Raw genomic sequence first — 21,416 nt, 5'->3', positions numbered from 1 at the left:
GACTCTCAGACCCACACCGTAAATCAGCAATGAGGTCAATGATTTACTGTTCATCTCGTCTAATACCTCTGGCTATGCCACCTTTTTGTGAACACAGGAAAATCAAAGAAACTGTGAACCATGCAAGTTCACGCAGGGTTTTGATTCAGCAAAGGCTCTAAAACTTAGAAATTGCAATTCCAGAGCTGGTGAGGAACTGGGAGAGGCAATCGTGTTATACCAACCCTGAGTGGTACTCCTGTCCTTAGCACAAATGCCTGAGATGACACTCGTGACAAGCTCTTAGCTTGGCTTTTTATGGGGTCCGGTGCCTCTATATGGGTGATATGGCTAGTAGCAAATTTGGTAGCTAACCGCTGTTCCTGGTTGCATAGTTCAGATTTTCCCATTGAATAGCTCTTTTCCTGGCTGGAGAGGAGGTGGCACTGACCAGGCCCTATCCTGAGAACAGACGTGGAAGCGCACAGACCCTCTATACCCTCTCCTCCCATCCCATCTGATGGCTGAATCTAGTCCAAAATGCATGCTCAAACTTGCATGCATGCAACATGCTACTTACATGAGACAAAATCTATGGCAAGTTTATGTCCTTCAGGGACACGATGAAAATAAATCTACCACTACCTTGCAATTTTTTGCTCATGCATTATGCCATAAGCCTGTGGAGATTGTGCCTTCTATACACTTTCTTGCATCAAATTATTACTGAACTGTCACCAGTGGTTCAACTCGTGTTCCCAAGGCACAGTCATGTTAACAACCACAGGGGTGACCCAGATGGGACAGTGTCACTGCAGTGACAAGAAAGATCTTCCAAAAGGTACAGACTTCCAAAGCAGTCTTGATTTATTCTCATTAGAGTTGACATAGGATCTTTTGTCATGCCACCTCCTTTCAACATGAAGAGGACAGCTCCTCTACCTCACAGTATTAGCTATAAGACCAGTTATAGGTCCAACATTATTTCAACCCAGCAGATGCTGTACTAACATGATGACAATGACGAATTAGAAACTGCATTACTTGCCAACAAGCAAAGGAACCACACAAAAAAACAGCGAGAAAAATTGTGGCAATAATCTGATTAATTCTGTTACCTGAGAACTAGGCACAAGGGCTTTCCACCAGTGTCCGCCTTTCACAAGGTCTACATCGCTCAAGGGCATTGACACTTTGCCAATAACACAATGGCGTGAGAATTTGTCAAAATCCACTACGGTTAAAAGCAGAGTTCTTCTCTGGGCTTCTAAAAAGGGGATTTCAAATGTGTACCTCTCTTCAAACACCGGGTTCTGCGTTTTGCGTTTCACTCCGGTCTGCTTGGAGTTCTTCTGATCAGGAAGAAGGCAGATCTTCACGTAGGGGTTGGAGTGAGCCATGTCTTGCCTCGAACCATCGTAAGAAATTGGAGGAGGCAGATCTTTAGCCTCAATGACTCGCACTATTAGATAATTATGCAACAGGTCGTATTGAGTGCTAAAATGCAGCATGCCCAGCTGATACTTCGATAAGATCTCCTCATCTGTCAAGGAGTCCATATCATCGCTATTCGAGTCAAGAGAGTACAGTCTTGGTTCAAATTTTCTAAAATAGTCATCTGGGGTATAGGTTTTTCGCAGGATAGTTGGCTGAACTATTTCTTTCTTAGCTCCTATTATTCCAAACTCGATAGGTTTAATGTCAATTAACGGAGAACTTGGCCTCCTCGACTCTAAACCTAAACGAGAGAAATGCAGAAATACGATGTTAGAAACTCAACTGAAGCCATTACAGGTGCAAGTCAACTTGTGCTTCTTTGGGTACAGCTATTCTGTGTCTGTGCAATGCCCAGCACAGCAGGCTCCCCAGCGGGACTTTTCACCATTACGTTGCCAACAATTAATAGCACCCTTAGTTATGCTGAAGTGCAAGCTCAGCTACACTTTTCCTCCCCGTCCATTTCCACATGCAATTACTATGCGTGTGCTTCAGCAAGAAAAACAGAGCTGGCCCCTTCCACTGTGTTCCTGCAGAACAGGATGAGATTTTAATCAATGCACCTTCAACTTGACTTGATTCCCTGTCTAAAGGATGAAAGAGCAAGCGCTACAGTTTGATTTTCTTCCCCACAAGAATTACATAAATGTTGGAAGGACGACCTTACTTGAAATCCGCCTCGTGAGGCTGTAAGTGGACCGTGATGCATCTGAAGACGACCGCCTTCTGTCAGGGGAAACATCCTGAAGAGTGGGAGGCAGTTCACTGATTGTATTATCAGAGTCTCCATCTTTGTCCTCATTTTGGCTGCTTATCCTGTTATAAAGAGAGACCTTTGGGTGATTCAACCGAGTAAAAGGAGTATATACAGAATAAAAATGCATTCTGGTATTCTGTGTCTAATCTTGGGTGCACGTCCCTGGATGCTGCGGGGTATCTCCTGATCTATTTGGCAAGCAAAAGGCTGAGCAACTGACTTCAGACCTATGTAAAAAACAGATTCTTTATCTTTCTGCCTGTCTTTCAAACAGAGTTGTATCAGTATTAGAGCACGACACAGGCCACATGGGCACGTGTGACTCAGATCTCGATCAGAAGTATTATACTTGTCTTTAAGAAAAAAGAAAGGAAAAAAAATACCCACAACCCACAAAACACAAACGGTAGCTTATTGCTGTAAATTCACAGCTACACTTTGGAAGCATGGCCTTCACTAGGAATGAACCAGCATGGGAAACCACCACACTGGGACATCTCAAACCTACCACACACCTCTCAGTAAAATATTGCTTTGCAGTTACACCACTAAGGTTTCAAAACTTGATCTTATAAATACCATTAATTAACATCTATTTATTGACATGCCTTTTTAAATAATTAGCTGCTTTTTATCCAATTCTATAAAGCAGAGGTGATTCTCACATGATAGTTATTTTACTGCCCAGGGGTCTCAGTGGGAGCAGGGAAGTTGGCAGGATCTAAATAACAAAGCAAGTTGCAGTGAGAGCTGTAGCATCTTTGAGAAGACCCAACAGAAGACTGGCATCATAAAGAAGTCCACATGTAATTCCCATTTCAGGGGTTTTACATATATATGTGTGTGTGTGTGTGTGTGTGTGTGTATATATATATATATATATATATATATATATGTTGTTTTCATAGAAAACAACATTCTGGTTAAAAACCTCAACGTGTCACAGCCGCAGTGGCTCACAAAAGCAGTCAGGACCTCCCAACCTTGACGGAAAGAAGAGCAAGAGCAAACAGTAACAAGTAGAGGAGATAAAAGTCTCCAAGCGCACGTTCAGAGGGGAGCGGCTGGCAGACATCTGCTGACGGTAATGAAATCACACGATGGTAGGTGACGTGTAGTGCATCATGCAAAATAAGCCTTTTGGTTAATCCATGAGACAGAGTACTCCAAAAAACAGCAGCAAATCACAAGGAAAGCATCAGCATGAAATGAGCACAGCAAAGAGGAATACTGTGTGAGTTTTGCTCCTGATTCACCCTCTCTAGGTGCATGGCTCAGTTGGGTATAAAGGAAATATGTCGAATCATTTGCTTTAGTGACCAATGACTGGACTAGAGCAATAAATATATTCTGCAAAAGCAGTAAACTCACAGAAAAGGCCCCCCAAATACAAAATAGATTTAAACTGGAATTTCTTATCCAAATTCACAAAGTGCACAGCAGGATCCATGCAAATCTCACCAACCCAGAGTCGCACAACTCATCCACATTAAAAAAAAAAGCCTGCTAATAATCAAAACCAAACCCTATGCTAAAAGGGGCATACAATATTTGCACAACTCTGCAGCCCATATCACACAGTTTGACGTATAATCAGTACTTGGAACACAAATAGCTTTTTCATGCCTAAATGCGGGTCTACACAATCATAGGTAGCGTTTGGATATACTTGTGTTTGAGAAGCAAAGGCACAGAAGGAGGAGAAGGCAGGGTGAAAAGGGAATCAGGAAGAGAGGCATTAAGGATGTTCTACAACGGGTAAACGTAATAGTGAGTTAATAACATACAGATGACCTTTAGTAAGGAAATTGCTACTGAGCCACAATAATTTTTCCTCAAATAAACTTTGGCTCTGGTTAAAGCAGCTCTGTTTCTGTTTAATCCAAACCTTTGGGAAGAGGAGTCACGTCCCGATTTCAATTCAGTCTCACAGACCATGCACCGTTTACCTTTGGGGTTTATGTAGAATATTCCATAACAGGCAGCGCCGACATACACCCTCGATCCCAGCCCATTTCCGCAAAGACCAGGATGCAAGCACTCCTCATGAAATAACAAGAAGCCACCATGCATTCAGGTCAATACAATGAGACTCACTTCAGTAAGAATTTTTTTACCTAAGTTGCCACTATAAAAAATTCAGAAAGGGAGAAAAATCAACAGTCTCCCAAGAGGAAGGGCTTAAACTTGCAGCTTTAATGTCCCCTCCTGAATTTCCAGGACAATGAGGTGTCTCAGAGCTGCCAAAGGGAAAACCTACGGGCAAAAAATAAAGGATGGATTATTAAGCGTGGTCATTCAGATGTTTGCTAGTAGGCAAATGAAGACCATAAAAGCAGTCTTCCCCTGGGGACTGGGTGGGGATGTAAGGAAGGAGCAAATTGCATTCTGCATTACACCAGTGTCCTGGGCCCACGAAGAAGTGGCAAGATGGAAAGATCTCAGCTGAAAACCTAGATCCATTTTTAAAACACTTTCAGGCTGCGAGCAGGGAATATAATAAATTGACTTGTTCCTAAATTCAATGCACGCATCTAAATGCAGAATATGGTGGTGTCAAATCAGTCTTCCATTTTAGGGGTTTCCACTGAATCCAAAGGCCCCCTTTTCAAAAATAAAAGGAAAAAAAAAGGATGAGGGGTCAATTGACATACACAGATCTCTGAGCACTTAAAAACATACCCTTTAAACACCTTATTCTGAGACCAATTCCAAACCCTTACTCTGCTCACACATCTAACTCCAGACATTGTTTCCTACCTCCAAAAACGCATACGGAGATTTAACAGTATAAGATCAACATAGTGAAAATGGAAATCTTCTTCAGCTTCTGAATTCTGAGCCAGCAGAGGCTGCACGGGATCGTTTCCACCTTACACCTGCACACACAAAAAGCAGGGCCCTCCTATTGATCAGCAAACAACATAGACCGTTTCTGTCTCCTGCCTTTTGCTCTCCTTTCCTCTTCATCTTCCGGACTCTTGTTCCTCCACAGGCTCATTTTCTCCCCCTCTCCTCTCAATCACATCCCCTCAGCTCCTTTCCCTCTCTGTATCTCCCCTGCTCTCTTTGCCCTCCTCACTCAACTCATTTCTGGGTTCCCTCACCATTTTCCAACAAAGTCACCCTGGAAGCTTAAAACATCACCATCTTCCCTGGCACCACCCTGAGTCCATCCCAGCTCAAGAAGAGGAGCCAACAGCCTTTTCATGCAAGCATAGCCTGATCCCCAGCTTCCACGTCAACGTGTGTTAACAGACGTCTCTAGAGATCACAGGATTTGCAACAATGCCAGAGGAGATGGTGACTTCAGTGATCCTAAGGCATGGCAGCATCCATGCCTCCTTGCAAAGCACAGCTACTTCTCTCGTGTGTCCTCTTCTTGGATACCTGCTGCCCCTCTCGGGCATCACCTCTGGGAACTCGCCGTCTCTCAGCACTAGAGCAGAACAGGGAGACCCTAACTGCACCAGATTGCCTGAAGCTGGAAGGAAAGATGGATATGTGACCTAGGCTGGGGTCCCGGGGACCCTACCCAGGGCTGCTAGCATGAGTAGGTGTAGCATAAAGCGCAACATCGTTGAAGAACTGGGCTTTTTTTTTTTTCCAGAGCGCATTGTCTTCTGCTTATGGCCATTCCGGTAGGTTAATCGTAGAGGCTTTCAGATGGAGCAGGACTGGGAGAAAACAACACAGGCTGAAAAGAGCATTTTATGAGTCCAAAGGTCTCCATGTTCTCTGCCTGTGGCAAAGTCCGGTTCATCTGCAAAGTCACCATACATCTGAGTTTTGTGATCAAAAGAAGAACGGAGCTTCAATGCTTACAATGCCCCTTTAGCCAGACAGAAGGATCCAGCAGTCAAAAACTACACCATGGACAATCACCCCACACCCCCAAACACACATGATGTCCCTTCTGCTCCTCAGCACACCAGGGAAACTCCGAAGCACTCTCTCACAACAAGCCTAGCTACTTGTTCCCAAGTATGCAATTGTTCCTGCAGCAATCTTTCTACGTCCAGTACTGCAACCTCATCACTGTGTCCTCCTGTGCGCAATGCTTTCCTATTTAGCATTGATTTTGTTTCCATTTCCCGTTAATTGCAGGTGAATCCATTTCTAGGCATATATCAGACTCTTAAATATGCTGCTCCATGTTTAAAAACCACTCCAACACATCTCGAACATCTCTATTTCAATCGCTTCAGTATTAATTACCATTGTATTCTACCTGGATTCCAAAGAGTATGTAGACAAGACTGTGATTTAAACATGAGAATTTACTTTATGCAGCACCAAGACATGGACTTTCCAGACCTGACACAGAGTAACAGCAGGCACCCACAGGAGCAGATAAAATTAACTGAGTGTCTCAGTGCCTTGGTACCAACTTGTGAGCATCGTACGACGCACTAAATAGGCATCTCCTATGCTACAGCTTCTGGACACACCGAAGCCGTGTCCATCAAACGATCTGCTCTCACAGAAGACAGCCCAGCCCAGCCGACAGAGCAGACACTAAAAGACAGGAGACATCTGCTCCCTTCTTGGCTTCACTAAGGCCTGCACAGGGTCACCTCTGTGCTGCAAATTCCCAAACAAGACGGAGTAAAACAGGGAAGGCTGCATTGACTTTCTTTGTAATAAATTTGCAAAAATACTAATCAAAGCTCCAGATAAAACCCAGCATTACCACTGTTGTTCTTTAATGATTCAAGAGGAAATCTTGAAGAGTACTAAGATGATGCAGGAGATCAAGTCTTGCTAAATGAAACTTTAGATTAATTTCCCCTTTAGAGCACGCACAAGGTACGCCTTTCATCTGCCTATATGATAACCACCTTCACACTAGGATAAGAAAATGTTTCAAAGCAACCTCATCAGCATTTCAGCTAAGTTGAAGTGCTCCAAAGGGCTGGTCCATTTGAAGAGGAAATAGGACTGAAGATGAAAAGCATCTTTAGAAAAGGGTGCACAGCTAAACCAGTTATCAGCTTGCTATGCTAGCTTACAAAATAATTTGTCTCACTCATCAGAAAAGTGTTTTACAAAGACTAACCTTAATATTTGAGCTAACAGCGCTGCTCTTTTCCACCTTGCTGTTGAGTAGCCTACATTCCCACCCTCAGCAGGAGATTCCTCCTTTCTGCGTGGCATCCTTTGAACATCCCATCGCCATTTCATATCAATACTCTCATCACAGCTGAACAGCCCTACTCCTCGGTTAAAGCTACAAAATTGTGCATCTAAACTTACAGCCAGGCTGGAGTTTGAGCAGGAAAAGGTCCCAGGATTTCAACTTCATCTTCATTTGTTTGACAACAGCTACAGTCGAAACACTTCTGACAACAATTTCTACAAGTCCACCGGCACAGCAAGAGATCCGAGATTCTAGCGAGCAGACCCTGAAGCCATTGGAAACCAAAGTACAAGATTACAACCCATCAATAGCTATTGAGAAATAACATTCAGCTGTATTTATGTTTGTGTTTCTGCAACAGAACATTAAGAACTATATTTATTCCATCTATATCAACAGACAAGTGCTATGCAGTTACCAGCCCAACTTCACTGATGCCATAACGAGGCAGGAAAATAAGCATTCACTGCAGGTATTTTCCCTCTAGTAGCGATGTATTATTATGTAGGTTGGCAAGAGGGTGATTTACAAAACACTATGGCGTAGCAATATGCTAGAGTGGAAACATGCTTACTCTTTCACGCACATCAACAAACTAATAGATCAGCAAATGTACAACAGAAGGAATTAAAAACAGAAGGTAAGTGAAAGCTCCGACTTAATCCAGCAAGGGTCTATTTAATTTGAAAATCTTAACACAGCAATGTGAACACATTTTGTCCCTGTGGGTGTATCAGCACGTAATATTTGTATGATCCATACACATAGAGCATTACAACTTGACAATCTTGCCACTAAAATGGATTAGCAGAAGCATGCTATCCACATGCCTCCCCTCTGCTATGATGATTAATTTAATGAAGAACCTTCAAATGATTTTTTTTTTTTTTAAAGAAGTCACTTGACCCAGAAAAGTATTTCATTTCTTAGGTTTTTATGGTGGCACTGGCAGCATCACCTGTATCAGTGCTCCTCTGCTGTTACAACCACGGGGTGTGAGCACCTCATCGGAGGGGCAACAGGCTGCTGCCCCATTTCCATGCCTTCCCTACAGCCTTCCCTCCACTTCAAAGCTCTACTTGCTTCAAGAGGAGCAGAAAGCCAAACCTCAGCCTATTTCCCACCCATGCCAGCTCCAACTTCTGCGGTTTGTAAGAAGGCTCATTAAGCAGCACAAGGGCACTGCTAACAAAGGGCATCGCTCCGTAGTCGTGGGGGGGAGACATGCAGCTGCAAGAGCACAGCACATGCACATCAAGGATCGAATTGCTTTATGATTGTATGTGACCTTGAAATGTTCCTAAGAAGCTGAAGAAATAAAGCATTTGAGAATTTCTTTGTAGAAATCCCCCCAAAATACTTGAGACATTCGCAGTATTCACGAGTGTGCAGGTAAGGTACAAGGGCACTACCACACCACGCAAAGGGGTTCCCTCTGAGGAACACAGATCTGCAGTGAAGACTCCACAGGAACATTTCTTTTTGCTCCAGTAAAACACACAGTTTTTTCCATAAAACAAAATCTGAACATTGGGAAAAAAAAAAAATTACCAGCCCAAAATGCAGTGCATTACTTATATCTAGGACATCAGTAAAGAGTCAGAAAATACGAGACAATCCCCTCAGGATGGAGTGAGGAGACAGAGCGGAGAGTGAATCATCAGATTAACTCACCTCATTTATTGGTTCCAACTGTCCTTTTAGACATCCAGGATGAAGCAAAGGGGAACAAAATGAAAAAGACAAAAACAGGTTAGCAATGCTCAAATAACTTTAAATTTTCTGCCATGACATGCCCCGGCCTGTGATGAGCTTGGATTTCTGGCAAGACGGTACCTTGAAAATGGTAGAGGAAGGAGAGGTCTCCTGACCAGGCATCTGCTTCTGCTGTTTCCAGTCCCTCCCCACCAACCTCCCTCTGCTCCTCCTTCCCTGGGAGTGAAATTCCCAAACCCATCCTGGAGCATGAAAATCCTGCTCATTGCCCCTTGCTAACAGGGTATCACATGCAACCACTTATTTTCTTTTCTTTAATAACCTGTCTCTAATTGCAGCAACTACTTGCTGCTGACCGCAAACCGTATCCAAATTTTCCAGTTAGATGCCACAATGGAAAAAAAGGCTTTCTTCCAGAGTCAGCCCATATAAACGCAGTTTCAATGCCAACTTGTTAAAAGCAACATTCCTAGGAAGGGGCACAGACTCAGAATACTCTCCGTTATGTACACATCACTTGAGGTAGCTGGGCATCTTCAGTCTCATCCTCAGATGTGACTTGAAGAATACAAAAAATAGAAGTTAAGTGTTTAAAACTTGCATCACGCACTCCAGTTCGAAAACCTGCACTGCAGCCACTTCCACCAAGTCATGGAGAAAATCTACAGCAAAGGAAGAAATCATCGCAAGCCAGTGCTTTATTCACCAAGCCACCCTTGGAACATTATATGTGACCCACTTCATTGATAACTGGAGACTTAGTAGCATTTCAGATGCCTGCTGAAATGTCTTTCCTATCACTTTCTGTCTAACGTCTCAGAGTTTCCTAATTGTCCTGGCTGTCTTTCTATAGAGGGAATCCCTAAAAAAAAAAAAACAAAAAAAACCACCACAGAAACTACACAACCAAAAAAAACCCACACAAAACCCCCTCACTCTTCTCTACTCTTCCACATGCAGAAATTGGTTTCTAGCTTTATGCTCATGACAGGGACAAGAGCGGCCTTTTATAAAGGAGCTAGGATGCAGAAGTTGCCTTCAGTTCCAAAAACTGTCCCAAGGATCACGTTTCAGCCCAAGCCTCCCTTTTAAACTTCTCAGAAAGCAGCGGTTGGTAAAAAGGCCACCGCTTGTTTGAAACACAAATTCGGAGACTGGAAACGCTGCAGTGCAATGTGACAAGACAGTGATTACCAGAGACCCATGGACCAACTGTTTACGAAAATCCTAAATGGTTTAAAGGGCTTTATCATTCCTTATTAATGCAAAGTTGCAGCCAAAGCATGGCAGCCAAAGCTACAGTGGTTCAGCAAAGCTGCAATAAGAATATTTAAATTGCTCTAAAACAAAGCGGCTGGATCCGCGCCACACAATCGAACGCCGTTAGCAAGTGCTGTGCGAAGGAAGTGGCATTTCTGAATGGCCCGCAGGGACGCAGGGTAGGCTTGTGTCAAACAGCCCTCCTGGTTACGATCGGCCACCGGTGATGTGAAACCGCTCCTGTGTGCCACCAGCCCCAAGAGCACAGGCAGCGGTCCCACAGGCACCATAATACAGTGCCTCCGTGACCACCCCCAAATCTCCACCAGGAAACAGGAGGACAGAAATAAGAACTAAATATTCCAGTGCAGAAGAGGTAAACAAGCAACCAGTGCCATACAGGGCTCAAATGCAGGGACCTATGAAAGGAGAGCAAACACGACCAGCTGTGTGCATCCACCTCGCTCACACCGGGCAGGAGGGTTGGGGCTGGGGAAGGGCAGGGGTTTAGGGCAGGATGCAACAGCCAACAGGCGCTGGGGGATGCCAGGGAGCAAAGCTGCTGCAACACGCTCAGCACCCCCAGGAGAAGGGCTTGGCCCCCAGGGTCAGGGCTTGGCCCCCAGGGTCAGGGAGACACCATCATGCCCTGCCACGTCGTCTCAAACCAGATGAGCAGAGGGCAGCCCAGCTGGGAGCCCCCAGCCACGAGTGAACCCTCGTCCCAGCTGTCCCAGGCACGTCCCCTCTCCTGGAGTCAGGTGCAGGGCAGGGCTACATTGCCGCTTCACTCCTCGCCGCTGGAGCCCAGCACCCCCGGTCTGCCCAGGCCCGCGGGGAGGGTCGCCTGCTGCAAAGCAGCACAGCCGCTGGCCACAAACGGGTCAAGGGACCGGCCACAACACCCTGCTATGGCAGTGTCCCCGGGGATGCTGCAGCAGGGTGGGGTCCCCACTGGTGATGGACCGAGTTACGCCCCTGCAGTTACACCCCCAGGGAAGGCTCACAAGCCCCACCACAGTGGGCACCGCGGCCTAGGGACAGCAGGGTCCCCCCGGCCACACACCCGTGGGTGGCCTCCCACCACCCCAACCCGACCAACACCACAGCGCGGGGATAACGGGGTGTCCCCGCTGCCCTCGTCCCCACCCGCGCACCCCCACCTCGCACACGGGGGCCCCGACGGCTGCGCTGCCGGAGGGCCCGCCCGGCCCCACTCGAGGTCCCCGCCGAGCCGAGGGGCCGCGGGAGCCCCGCACCCACCCGGCCGTACGCCCCCTCCACGGGGCTCACCCGCGGGGGGCTCCAGCCCACCCCCTCGGGGGCAGCGCCCGCCGCGCTCCCCGCTCCCACCCCCGGGCGCCGCGGCGGCTCTGCCCCGAGTGGGAGGGGGGCCGCGGGGGCGCGGCGGGGCGGCTGGAGGTGGACGGGGCCCCGCGGGACGGGGGTCATGGGTGGCGTTGGTAGCGGGTGCCTCTATCAAGGCCCCAGCGCCCGGACTCCCCGCGCCGCTGGAAATGCTCCGCTCGGGTTTATCTTAAAACTGGGCGGCAGCCTTCGGAGCTACGGATGGAAAACAGGCGGCTGGGAACGGCAGGGCCGGAGGGGAAAATCGCTCAGGGTTGAAACCAGCCCAAAATTTAATTCAGCCTCACACTGCCGGGAGGGTCCCACCCGTCACGCCGAAGGCTAGGGCTCGCCGCAGCCCAGGGCGCCTGTGCCCCCCGCCCCCCCGGGCCGTGCCCGGGCCGCGGGGGGGGGGCGCGATTAAGCCCCCGGCGCATCCCGGTCTGCCCGCGGGGTTTCGCGTCCTCCTCCCCCCCCCAAGAAGTCCCTGTGCGGGCTCGGGCCGGGCTCGCACACACCGGGGCCACGCCGCTCCGCCCGGCAGGGAGCAGAGAGCAGGTTCCCCGCGGGGACCCGCTCCCACCCCGGCGCCTCGCGAACAGCGGGCTGCGAGTCCCGCTCCTGCCCCGGCCCCGCCTGCCCCCTCGCCGGGGGATGCCGCCGCCGCCGCCGGGAACTCCTCCCCAGAAGTTAACCCGAAGTTGCGCACCGGCACCGGGCAAGAAGCGCGGGGGGGATCCCGCCGCGGCACGGCACCCGTCCCGCAGACGAAGCGGGGGGTCCCGCCGCACACGCTCCAGACGCGCACCGCCCCGCCCGGGGACGCGGGTGGCCGCGGGCCCCGCGGCGCGGCCGCTCCGCACCCACCTGGATGTACGCCATCTTCCGCGGGGCGCTCCGCGGGGCGCGCACGGCGCCTCCCGCCGCGCTGCTCCACCCGCGCCCGCTGCGCCGCGATCCGCCCCGCGGGCCGGCACCGCCCCGGGCGGGGGGCGCGGCTGCAGCGCCCGGCGGGCGAGGAGCGGCTCCGCCGGGGCTCCGCGGCCGCGCAGGCACCGCGGCGGCCGGGGCCGCCGTCAGGGCGAGGAGACCCGCCGCGCCCCGGGTCGGTAGGACGCGCGTGGGGTTTGCGCTCGGAGGGGGCTGGCGGAGGCGCCGAGCAGGCAGGCTCCTGCCCGGCCCTGCCCGCGGAGCCTCCGCGGGGCTGCGCGGCGCGGCGTGAGCCGCGGGTGCAACAGGTCCGCTGCAGCGCGGGCAAACACTGACCTCCAGAGGGCCCGGCGCGGAAATTCAGGGCTGGAAACCCCTCCTGGCCCCCGGGGACACAGCCGGGGGGCGGCACGGCCCGGCCCGGCCCCGCGGAGCCGCCGGCAGCGCGGCAGGCGTCGGTAGGAGCAGAGGCACGTACGTGTGGAGCGGCAGCAGCGGGGGTGAGAGCGGTGGCCTTGTCTGATAAAGCAATTTTTATAGCAGTGTTTTCCTCCAAAGAGCTCGCTGTATGAGAAGATGCTATGGGAAGCGCACCGGAGTTTCAACAGGGGTGCGGTCGTTCTGTGAGCTTGAATGAACCAAGTCGAAGCGCACATACTCGCATCTTCCCGAGCAAAGATGAGGGGCTGGAGTAAGAAGCGAGCTTTTAACCCACAGGCCACACTACGTATCACATTGCTTGGCTTCATGTCCGTGTGCTGATGTATCGGGTCCTAGCCAGAGGAGATGTGGCCCAGTGATGGGACCCTCTCAGGCAAATCCCACCACGTGGGTGGTTGGACCTGGGGAATCCAAGTAGGAAAGTGGTCTCTTTTGAGGTCAAACTTGTGGAAAGGGAAAGCACAGGAAAGGCGGGGATCTGGGGCTGTTCCTCTTGAGCACCACCTTGGTACCACACAAATTACAGGCTTCCCTACGCGCCGCTGTAAATGAAGGCTCCTGCCCTCGGCTTCGGAGGAAGCTCTCCGGCTACGCTTCTGGCACCTTCCTAGCACATGGATTTACACTAAACCCTGGATAAGGCGGAGAGGCAAGAGGCAGCGTTTTACAGCTCAGCCCAGCTGGACAGTGGGCAGCTGTGTGCTGCAGGGCACGTCCCTGCCTCACAACCACCCCGTTACATTTTAGTTCACTGTGGTGAATGGCAAAACCTCTCCCGCTCTGGAGAAGGGGATATGTACAGCTTCAGGTGTCGGCCACCCTAAGAACACGGGTCACCACTGCTCCTGTGGCGAGGAGGGAGCCTCTGGGAAGCTCCTGCATTACTGATCTCATTTAATGGCCCATTTAAGTTCTCATTGAATTCAATGAAAAACTCCCGTTGACTTCCGTGGGAAGGGCCATACTCCAAGTTAAAAAAATAAATTCTCTTTTTCCCCAGGGAGAGCAGCTACCGCTTTAGAAGAATAATTACGACAGTGGAGATAAGCAAGAAAAAAACCTGTAGTACGTATTTGTTCCAGGCAGTTTTGAGCATATGATTAAACTGTGGTACAAGTTGTTTGTCAATTTTTGCTCTGCAATTCTTTTTAATTCCATTTCTTTCCCAGTGCCAGTGTTTAAAATGTCAGCCTTTACTTTGAATATCGTTGCTCTTTTCATCTTGACTCACCACCGCCTTGATGCAGCTTGCAATAAGTGAACACATGGATTTTTTTTTCGTGTTACAACGTAGTGGAGAGAGGCTTAAACTTTGCAGACAGCTTTTTTTGACTCCTTAAAGGCAGAATGCTGTGAGTCACAAAAACTATGGCATGCCTCACTATATAAACATTATGTGCATGTTTGTACTTACTCCTTTAAAAATGTTTAGGACAGAGAAAGGAAGATCCAATGCTGCTTCAATTGTCACCAACTTTTTTTTTGGTTGACATGTAAGTATTATGAACCCAAAAAGAAGAGCAAAAGGAGTTTTACAGATGGGTTCACTAATACTATCAATTTTTACATGGAAAAATGCCTTTTTTTTTTCCCCCACATGCTTTAGTAGCAGACTGTAGTACAAAGCCATAAGATAGATGTGCTTCCCTTGCACACTCATACATATACGTGCATTTAAGTCCCTTTCACACTGTTGCTTGAAGGCTTTCAGATTACAGTCTCTCAGCAAATATATATTCGCTAAGCAAACACAGCTCTAACCCAAAGAATATGATGGATTCGAAACAGCACACAGGTGGTTATGGTAAAATCTAATTTCAAATCTGCATATGGCTGATGCTCTGATTAAGCTCTGCTTCTACAGCACTCAGAATAAACAGACCCATTTGACATGATGACAACATAACCTTTGGATGTCCTTTGCTGTGCACGCTCTGTGTCTGATAAGACACATTCCATACTTCCCACATGTAATGGCTGCAGTGCAGATGGCAAGGCTTGCAAATGCAAAATTTCTACGCAGAAAACAAGGTAATTAACACTGCTTTTGCAGAATATGATTTCATAATAGATTTCTGTTCTTACTGATATTAATACACGTTGGGAATAACATCAGCCACATCCAGAGCATGCGCTTGAATCATTACAACCAGCCCAGCCAGTAGCAAAATCTACCTCCAGCACAGCAAATCAGTTCAGCAGCTTCTCAGACAAACCAGAACCAGGGCTGCCAGTATTCAAAATGCCATGTCTGCCATGTGTCTTCCAAACCCTAATCAAAGACTTTCAGCTACTTCATGCCTTAAAGTTAAGAGAGAAGAGCATCACTCCGAAAAAGTGGAGAAAGAAAGGAAAGGAAAGAAATCTGATGGATATTTCAGAGGATTTTCATTTGACTCCTCCTAAAGCAATTGGCAGTGCTTTTTTTCCACTGCAAGGGGGAACGCAAGGAGAAAAGTGGTGGTGCAAGATAAGATGAGATGTCTTACTCTGCTGTTCATATGCCAAGTCCTTATCATCATCACTTGAGCCTGCTGGAATAGCCAGCTACCACTCTGCCTAAAAATAAGCTTCTTATCTCCAGATGTTTTTATAAATCGCAAGCCATTGTAGCTGGTGCTTCCCCACTGCTGTTGGCAGCCCATAAAGGTCCATCTTCTCTCGTCATTGCAGGATTAGCTTCATTCCCCACAGCATCATCCCTCCACAAAAGCATCTCAGATTCACTCTTCCAGAGCCACCTCTAGCAACATGCTTGTCTCCTTGCAGGTTTCATGGAAATGCAGTTTCCCTCTGTGGTTTTTCAGGCCTTTTTCTGCCTTAGTGTTTGTACCCTGAAGAGGCAAGTCCATAAGGTTTTATCCAAGAAGTTTTGGGCAACCAGGAGCAGGACCGCACCCTGGGAGAGATGAAGGGCCAGTGGGCACTGATGCCGAGACCCTGAGCAGTGGAGTGGCACACAGGGGGAAAAACCTGGGCAAATACCCCTATTTGGGAGTGCAAGCCAGGCTCTTAAGAAGCAGATCTACCCCAGCTGTCAAAGTAGAAAGCAGCAAACTCTGCTCACCTGCCTTTGCCCCCAGCTGCGTCCCAGCGGAGACCCGACATGCAGTGCAGGTGAGAGGGACGGTTTGCTCTGGGGCAGGACAGCTCTGCTGTGCTGGCCCCACACCTCACAGTCTTTCAGCGGGAAGGATTAGCTTTGACTTTGCCGTAGGAACCTGTATCTAGCTCTAGGACTGAGTTGGTGTCAGCATCTGTGTCATGCCTCATTACAAGTGCAGAAAATGCCTGAAGTGTCCTGAGCTGAGTTCTGCTTCCTGCTGATGGCAAAGGTGCAAGCTAAACCCCACCGGCTGCCCAGCCAGGCTCATGTGCTGCTCTCTTCAATCCCTTCTCCCGAATTCCCACCTAGCAGTGTGCCCAGACAGCTTTGTTTGGAGTAGGCAAAGGTTATCCCCTTCTCCCAGATCACTCCTGCTGCGCTCCAGGGGTCAGCAAGAAGCCTGGGCGCCCAGCACCTCCATTGCAAGCTCTGGCCCCTGAGGCACGTGAGGGGCATAGCAGTGGGTCATAGCAGTGGGTCTTGTGCCAGCGATGATGCAGTTTCCAGCAGGAACTGGGCTGACTTCAGTGTGACAGACACAGATTCCAGCTAGTGACAAAAGGGGAAGGTGCTACAACCCATTTCTGTGACTCATCCAGCCTTTGGTCTCAACCGTCTCTAAATTAGCCCATCAACTCCATGGACGCCTGTGAATATGCCCGGTTCGAAGCCAAGATACCATTTCCCAGGCTTCTGCATTTTCACTAGCCAACTGTTCTTTATATTACATTGCCAGATTATATTACGTTCTCCTCCTCTGCAATTTTCCTAAGCTCTTATCGCTTTCTGGTTTGGCATTACCTACCCCAGGATCTCCCTCTTGTCCCATCTCCCGTACCCGCTCACGCCCGTAGCCAGGAGAAAATTGCTGGCTCTCCCCTGGCTTGTCGCTGTGCCCTGGAAAGCACCGCTCTGCTTCACTTCAGAAACAGCCTCTGCTGATGCTGCAGCTTCTGCGACGCATCTGGATTATTAACTGGCCACCTGGCAGCTCCCTAATTGGCAATATCAGTAAAAGCAGATTTTTCTCTTTTCTTAAGTCTCCAGATAAAGTGGCTAAATTTGATCTAAAATCCTCAGATCCTCATTGCCTCATATGATTTATAATGGCCTTGGTTATGCTATAAAAATTACAGCTACTCTCTTGCACTCACACGCTTTCTATTTTGTCTTTAACACATTCTGGCAGGGAACTGAATGACGCAGCATAATCTACTAAAGCTATTTCTATAGTAAACAGAGATAAAAACCACAGCCAAAGGGCACGCAGCCTCTGAGGAAGGAGGCACCGCGTATTATTGTATCAAGCACTCGAATCCCAGTTCCTGCTCAGAGGAAACCTGTCCCCGGCGGGAGCCATCGCCGCCCGGTTAAGTCGTGCTGGGTTCCAACACGCTGGCCACGTCTCAGCGCTAGTCCTGTTGTAGCAGAGCCCTCGGTGGCTTCACGCAGTGTCGCTACATGTGAGCCGAGCGTCATCTACAGTGTTGAAGGCAAACGGTGACTGCTGGGTCACATGTGTAAATATGAATCTGAGGTCATGTTCTTTCAACGACCTCATTTTGCAATAAAGACAGGACCTCTGTGACCTGGGACTCACTTGCTCGCAGGGTCCCTCCTGACTCAGTGCAATTTCAGCAGCAGGAGAGTCCCCCGGAGAAGGCACAGCGCTGCCAGGACTCTTCTGCTTTGGAACTCGCTCCCTGCTTTTAGGCCAAAAAAGCTTGGATACGGTACGCTTTGGGTCATGCTAAAAAGCCCAGAGTATTTTCAGACTTCCGAGGAGAGAACGCTGTATTTATAGGGAAGTTCAGTTTTTCAGTTGCTTTTGTAATTAATTTTGTTTACAATTGGTTTATTCAAGCTGTAAGGCTGAGGAGTTAGCTGCTAGATTTCTTTTCCAGGCTCACATTTCTAACTGTTTGCAGACATAGGACAGAGCTATTTTTGTCATATAGATCATTAGAGAAAGACTATCTCACAGTCTCCACTGAAGCAAATTCCTAAGGAAGCGAGCTCTATTTTTATAGAAAATTTCTACTTAGTATTTGTTTAAATCTAATGACTGAGAAACGAGCAACATCAGCCTTTCTGAAGCAGAGAAGTATTATCCCCATTTCTCGGGAAGACAAATTCAGCAGAATGAGAGTCATTCCTACCAAGAGGAGCTGGATGGGAGCTGCAGACGCGGCTTCCCAGGCCCCGGGGAGATGCAGCGCGACCCCGGCAAGGGGGGCTGAGCACATGGGGGACAGAACCCAGGTCTCCAAGGTGACACAACTTTAGAGATAAAGATACTCACGATACCTCGAGTGCTCATCTTAAAAAGGAAGAAGATACCTTCTAAAAAGGTCCAAGTGTGGGATTTTATAGAATAAGGCAAACTCAGTCTCACACTCACGCAAGGTCATCTCTCTGAGACTCAAGGATGAAATTGTAAGATAAACGCTGAGCGTTTTGGTTGCGTTACAAACTCACAGGTGACATTTTAGAAGAACAGTCTCATCCTCTGGAAGTTGTTTGAATAATTGTGCTACAACTCTTCCTATTTGATTCACACTAATTTAATAAGTCACAATTTTAAATATTCCTTTCCTATTCACATGAACATTAAAAACTATATCAAACCTAGAAAGAGGAGGGGGAGGAATTGGCATTTACAGTTTTCTCCTTTCCAGCAGTGGCCTAAAGACATAAGTGAACACAGAAACAGATGTGGTCAGGCACACTTTCTTCAACTAAATCAGCAAAGCTTTCTAACTGAGCCCTGGGGCTGTGCAGCTGTAAAATGTAGCAAAAGTTATCCAAAACCATTTAAATACGGCTGGTAAGAGAAAAGCTTTTAAATTGTGAAACAAATGACCAAAACAGAAAAATAGAGATTGCTTAAAGCTTTTGGAAACAAACCCCATCATCAGCAATAAAACCCACTTCTGAGCTGTGAAGGAACAGCTACGGGAATGAGTTAGGGATCATTCAGCTGCAAATACCAAATCATCATTTGCAAAAACATGCCCATGTCGACTTCAGAATTCAACAGGTTCAAAAGGGCAGGACTATTTTTATTACAAAAGGCTCCTTTTCCAATCGTCCCCTTGCAGCAGCAGCGACCGTTACATCTGGTTTTCCCATCTCATTTAGCAGATGTGCAAAATACTGTATTATGCAGTAGAGCTAAACTGGGTGGGTTAAAGGGGTAATTTGCATTCTAAAGCACTGCAGTGCTATAGCTAAGAAATACATGCAATTACTGAATATTTCTGCCTCGTAGGGACCTCAGTTTCACCTGTTTCTGTTGTTCATTCCCCCCCCCCTTCACCCCATTCCTATGCGTTTACCCTGCAGTGTTTTCGCTAGGGCATAGCCGTGCTGAAGAGGGAGTCTGTAAATCCAGCTAAATGCAACCAATATAAATGAACCAAGTCCTTTCCAAATTAAAATTTCCTTCTCACAAGGAATCTCTTCTCTGGACATTAATGGAAACCAAAATCGCTACACAGAGCAACACCCTGTGCTCTCCACTGCTCAGATTCAGAGCTGTACTTGCAAGGCAAACCTCGAAGACCGAGCCAACCTCATATGCAAAAGTCTGCAGGAGCTGCTCAAATCCGGGTGATAAAATTCCTCCTTGCCGCTGGGCGTTCCCCTGGGTGACTGAAGAAACCTGTTCTTATAGATTAGATGGTAACACGTTTGCTCTCAGGTTTGCTCCCTATGTTACATAGGGAGCAGCATGGTGCATTCCTCCCCTCCTATTGTGCCCAGCAACTTGCAGCTGCCCAAGCGGTGCCGTCAGGGAAGATGTCTCTGCTCCTGAGCAGTGTCCTGGTGTGGGTCCAGCTCCATCTGCCACCTCATCCCACTGTGCCAATAGCTCAACCAGTATCACCTGCCATCACAGGTGACAAAATGCATGCCCAGAAAAGCAGTTTATATGAGTCAAGGACTGCATTAGCCCTTTCCCAAGGGAGGAAGCTTATTTGTACCCCTCCCTACAGCATCCCTTTTACGGCATTGAACTGGGAACCTCATTAGCAACACAAATAAGTTTCCAAGCGAAAAAGGGAAAAAAATAAATCCTATCTCCTCCTGGCCTCCTCCCCCACTGTAAGAAACAGAGCGGCTGTGGCCAGCATGTGATCGCCATCCTGTCCCCGTTCTGCCAGGATGCCATTAAAAGGTTATGAAAATACTGCACAGGAGGGAGAAGGGAGTCATCCGTCTGCTCCCTTTGCTGCAAGGGCCTGCCTCCTCTGCGAGCCTGGACCCATGACGGAGGGGGAAAATCTGCAGGAAACAAACCCTAGTTGCTCTTGAGGGGCAAAGACATGCCAGAGCAGCCAGGACAGCATATCCCGGTATGTGCAGGCTCTTGTGTTCAATGAGAGCGGCACATTATCCACCCAAAATCAACTTCTGCTCTGCAACTCGCAGGTTTCCAGGGTAGCTGCGTTGGCTAACCACTGAGAGCAAGAATTTTTATTCAAATAAAATACCTGCGCACTTCACGTGCAGCTACTCCAATGGCAGTCAGGCAAATAGATACTCAAACTGTTGCACTCCCACACCCCTTTGATATGAAAGTCTCATTATAAAGGTCTTTATCGGCCGAAGAGATAAATTTCACCACCGCAAGGGCCCTTTTTGAGGTAACAGATATTGTACCCCTTCAGCCGCTGGAGATGGGTGAACAGCACTTTCACCAGCTGCCGTTTCGGAAGGCAGAAAGCAGCACTCAAACCACATCTTCTTCCAGAAAAGCTACAAGCCCTGAAAGCTTTGGCCAAAGAAGTTCATGCAAATCCCAGAGTTAGCCCTCAGAAAGGCTGTCACGTTTTCCATTGAGGGCTGACTCTTCTGATGATCATCCAGTTAGTTGCTACCTGCTCCAAGGTGATGCACCTGCCCCTCCTTGCAGCATAGCTGCTGCGTTCCCTACTTTCCCCTTTCTCCCACCATCTCCCCTCTAGCTTAGCTACATGGATGTTTCTGTTGTCGCTCTAAGTTGGATACTAATTTCATCCCGCAGCATCTCATTATAATTAGCTCTTAATTGCCACTTAACACAGGGATCATTTTGGAAGACCATAACGATTCTTCCTGGAGGAATTATTTGAGTGTTGAAAGCTTGTTATGTGCCCCTATAAACGTTTTGGGTAATGAGAATGATTTCAAGAGGCAAATTTAAAACACCGCTGCTCACACAAGCTCTGGATTTGCATGGTTTCTTTGAGTACTACTTG

General features: G+C 48.3%; 1 protein-coding gene across 2 annotated transcripts in view; it reads right to left on the bottom strand.

Moving 5' to 3' along the window:
* The window catches only part of SYT17 (synaptotagmin 17), a 40,055-nt gene extending 27,447 nt beyond the window's left edge, over positions 1-12,608 (bottom strand). The window contains exons 1-5 of one of the 2 annotated variants that reach the window (XM_075514877.1): positions 12,564-12,608; positions 9,048-9,065; positions 7,490-7,638; positions 2,144-2,292; positions 1,098-1,717 (exon numbers count right to left, since the gene is read on the bottom strand). In XM_075514877.1, coding sequence (XP_075370992.1) covers positions 1,098-1,717; positions 2,144-2,292; positions 7,490-7,638; positions 9,048-9,065; positions 12,564-12,578 — 951 coding nt within the window. In that variant the 5' untranslated portion in view covers positions 12,579-12,608. Of the gene's footprint in view, positions 1-1,097; positions 1,718-2,143; positions 2,293-2,898; positions 2,951-7,489; positions 7,639-9,047; positions 9,066-12,563 lie in introns of those variants that run through there. The other variant, XM_075514878.1, reaches the window with a different exon arrangement.
* Between the last annotated feature and the right edge of the window lie 8,808 nt (positions 12,609-21,416).

Source organism: Mycteria americana, chromosome 12, assembly GCF_035582795.1.
Source record: "Mycteria americana isolate JAX WOST 10 ecotype Jacksonville Zoo and Gardens chromosome 12, USCA_MyAme_1.0, whole genome shotgun sequence".
Taxonomy (NCBI): domain Eukaryota; kingdom Metazoa; phylum Chordata; class Aves; order Ciconiiformes; family Ciconiidae; genus Mycteria; species Mycteria americana.
Note: the sequence above shows the minus strand (reverse complement) of the source record. Positions and strands in the feature narration are given on the sequence as shown.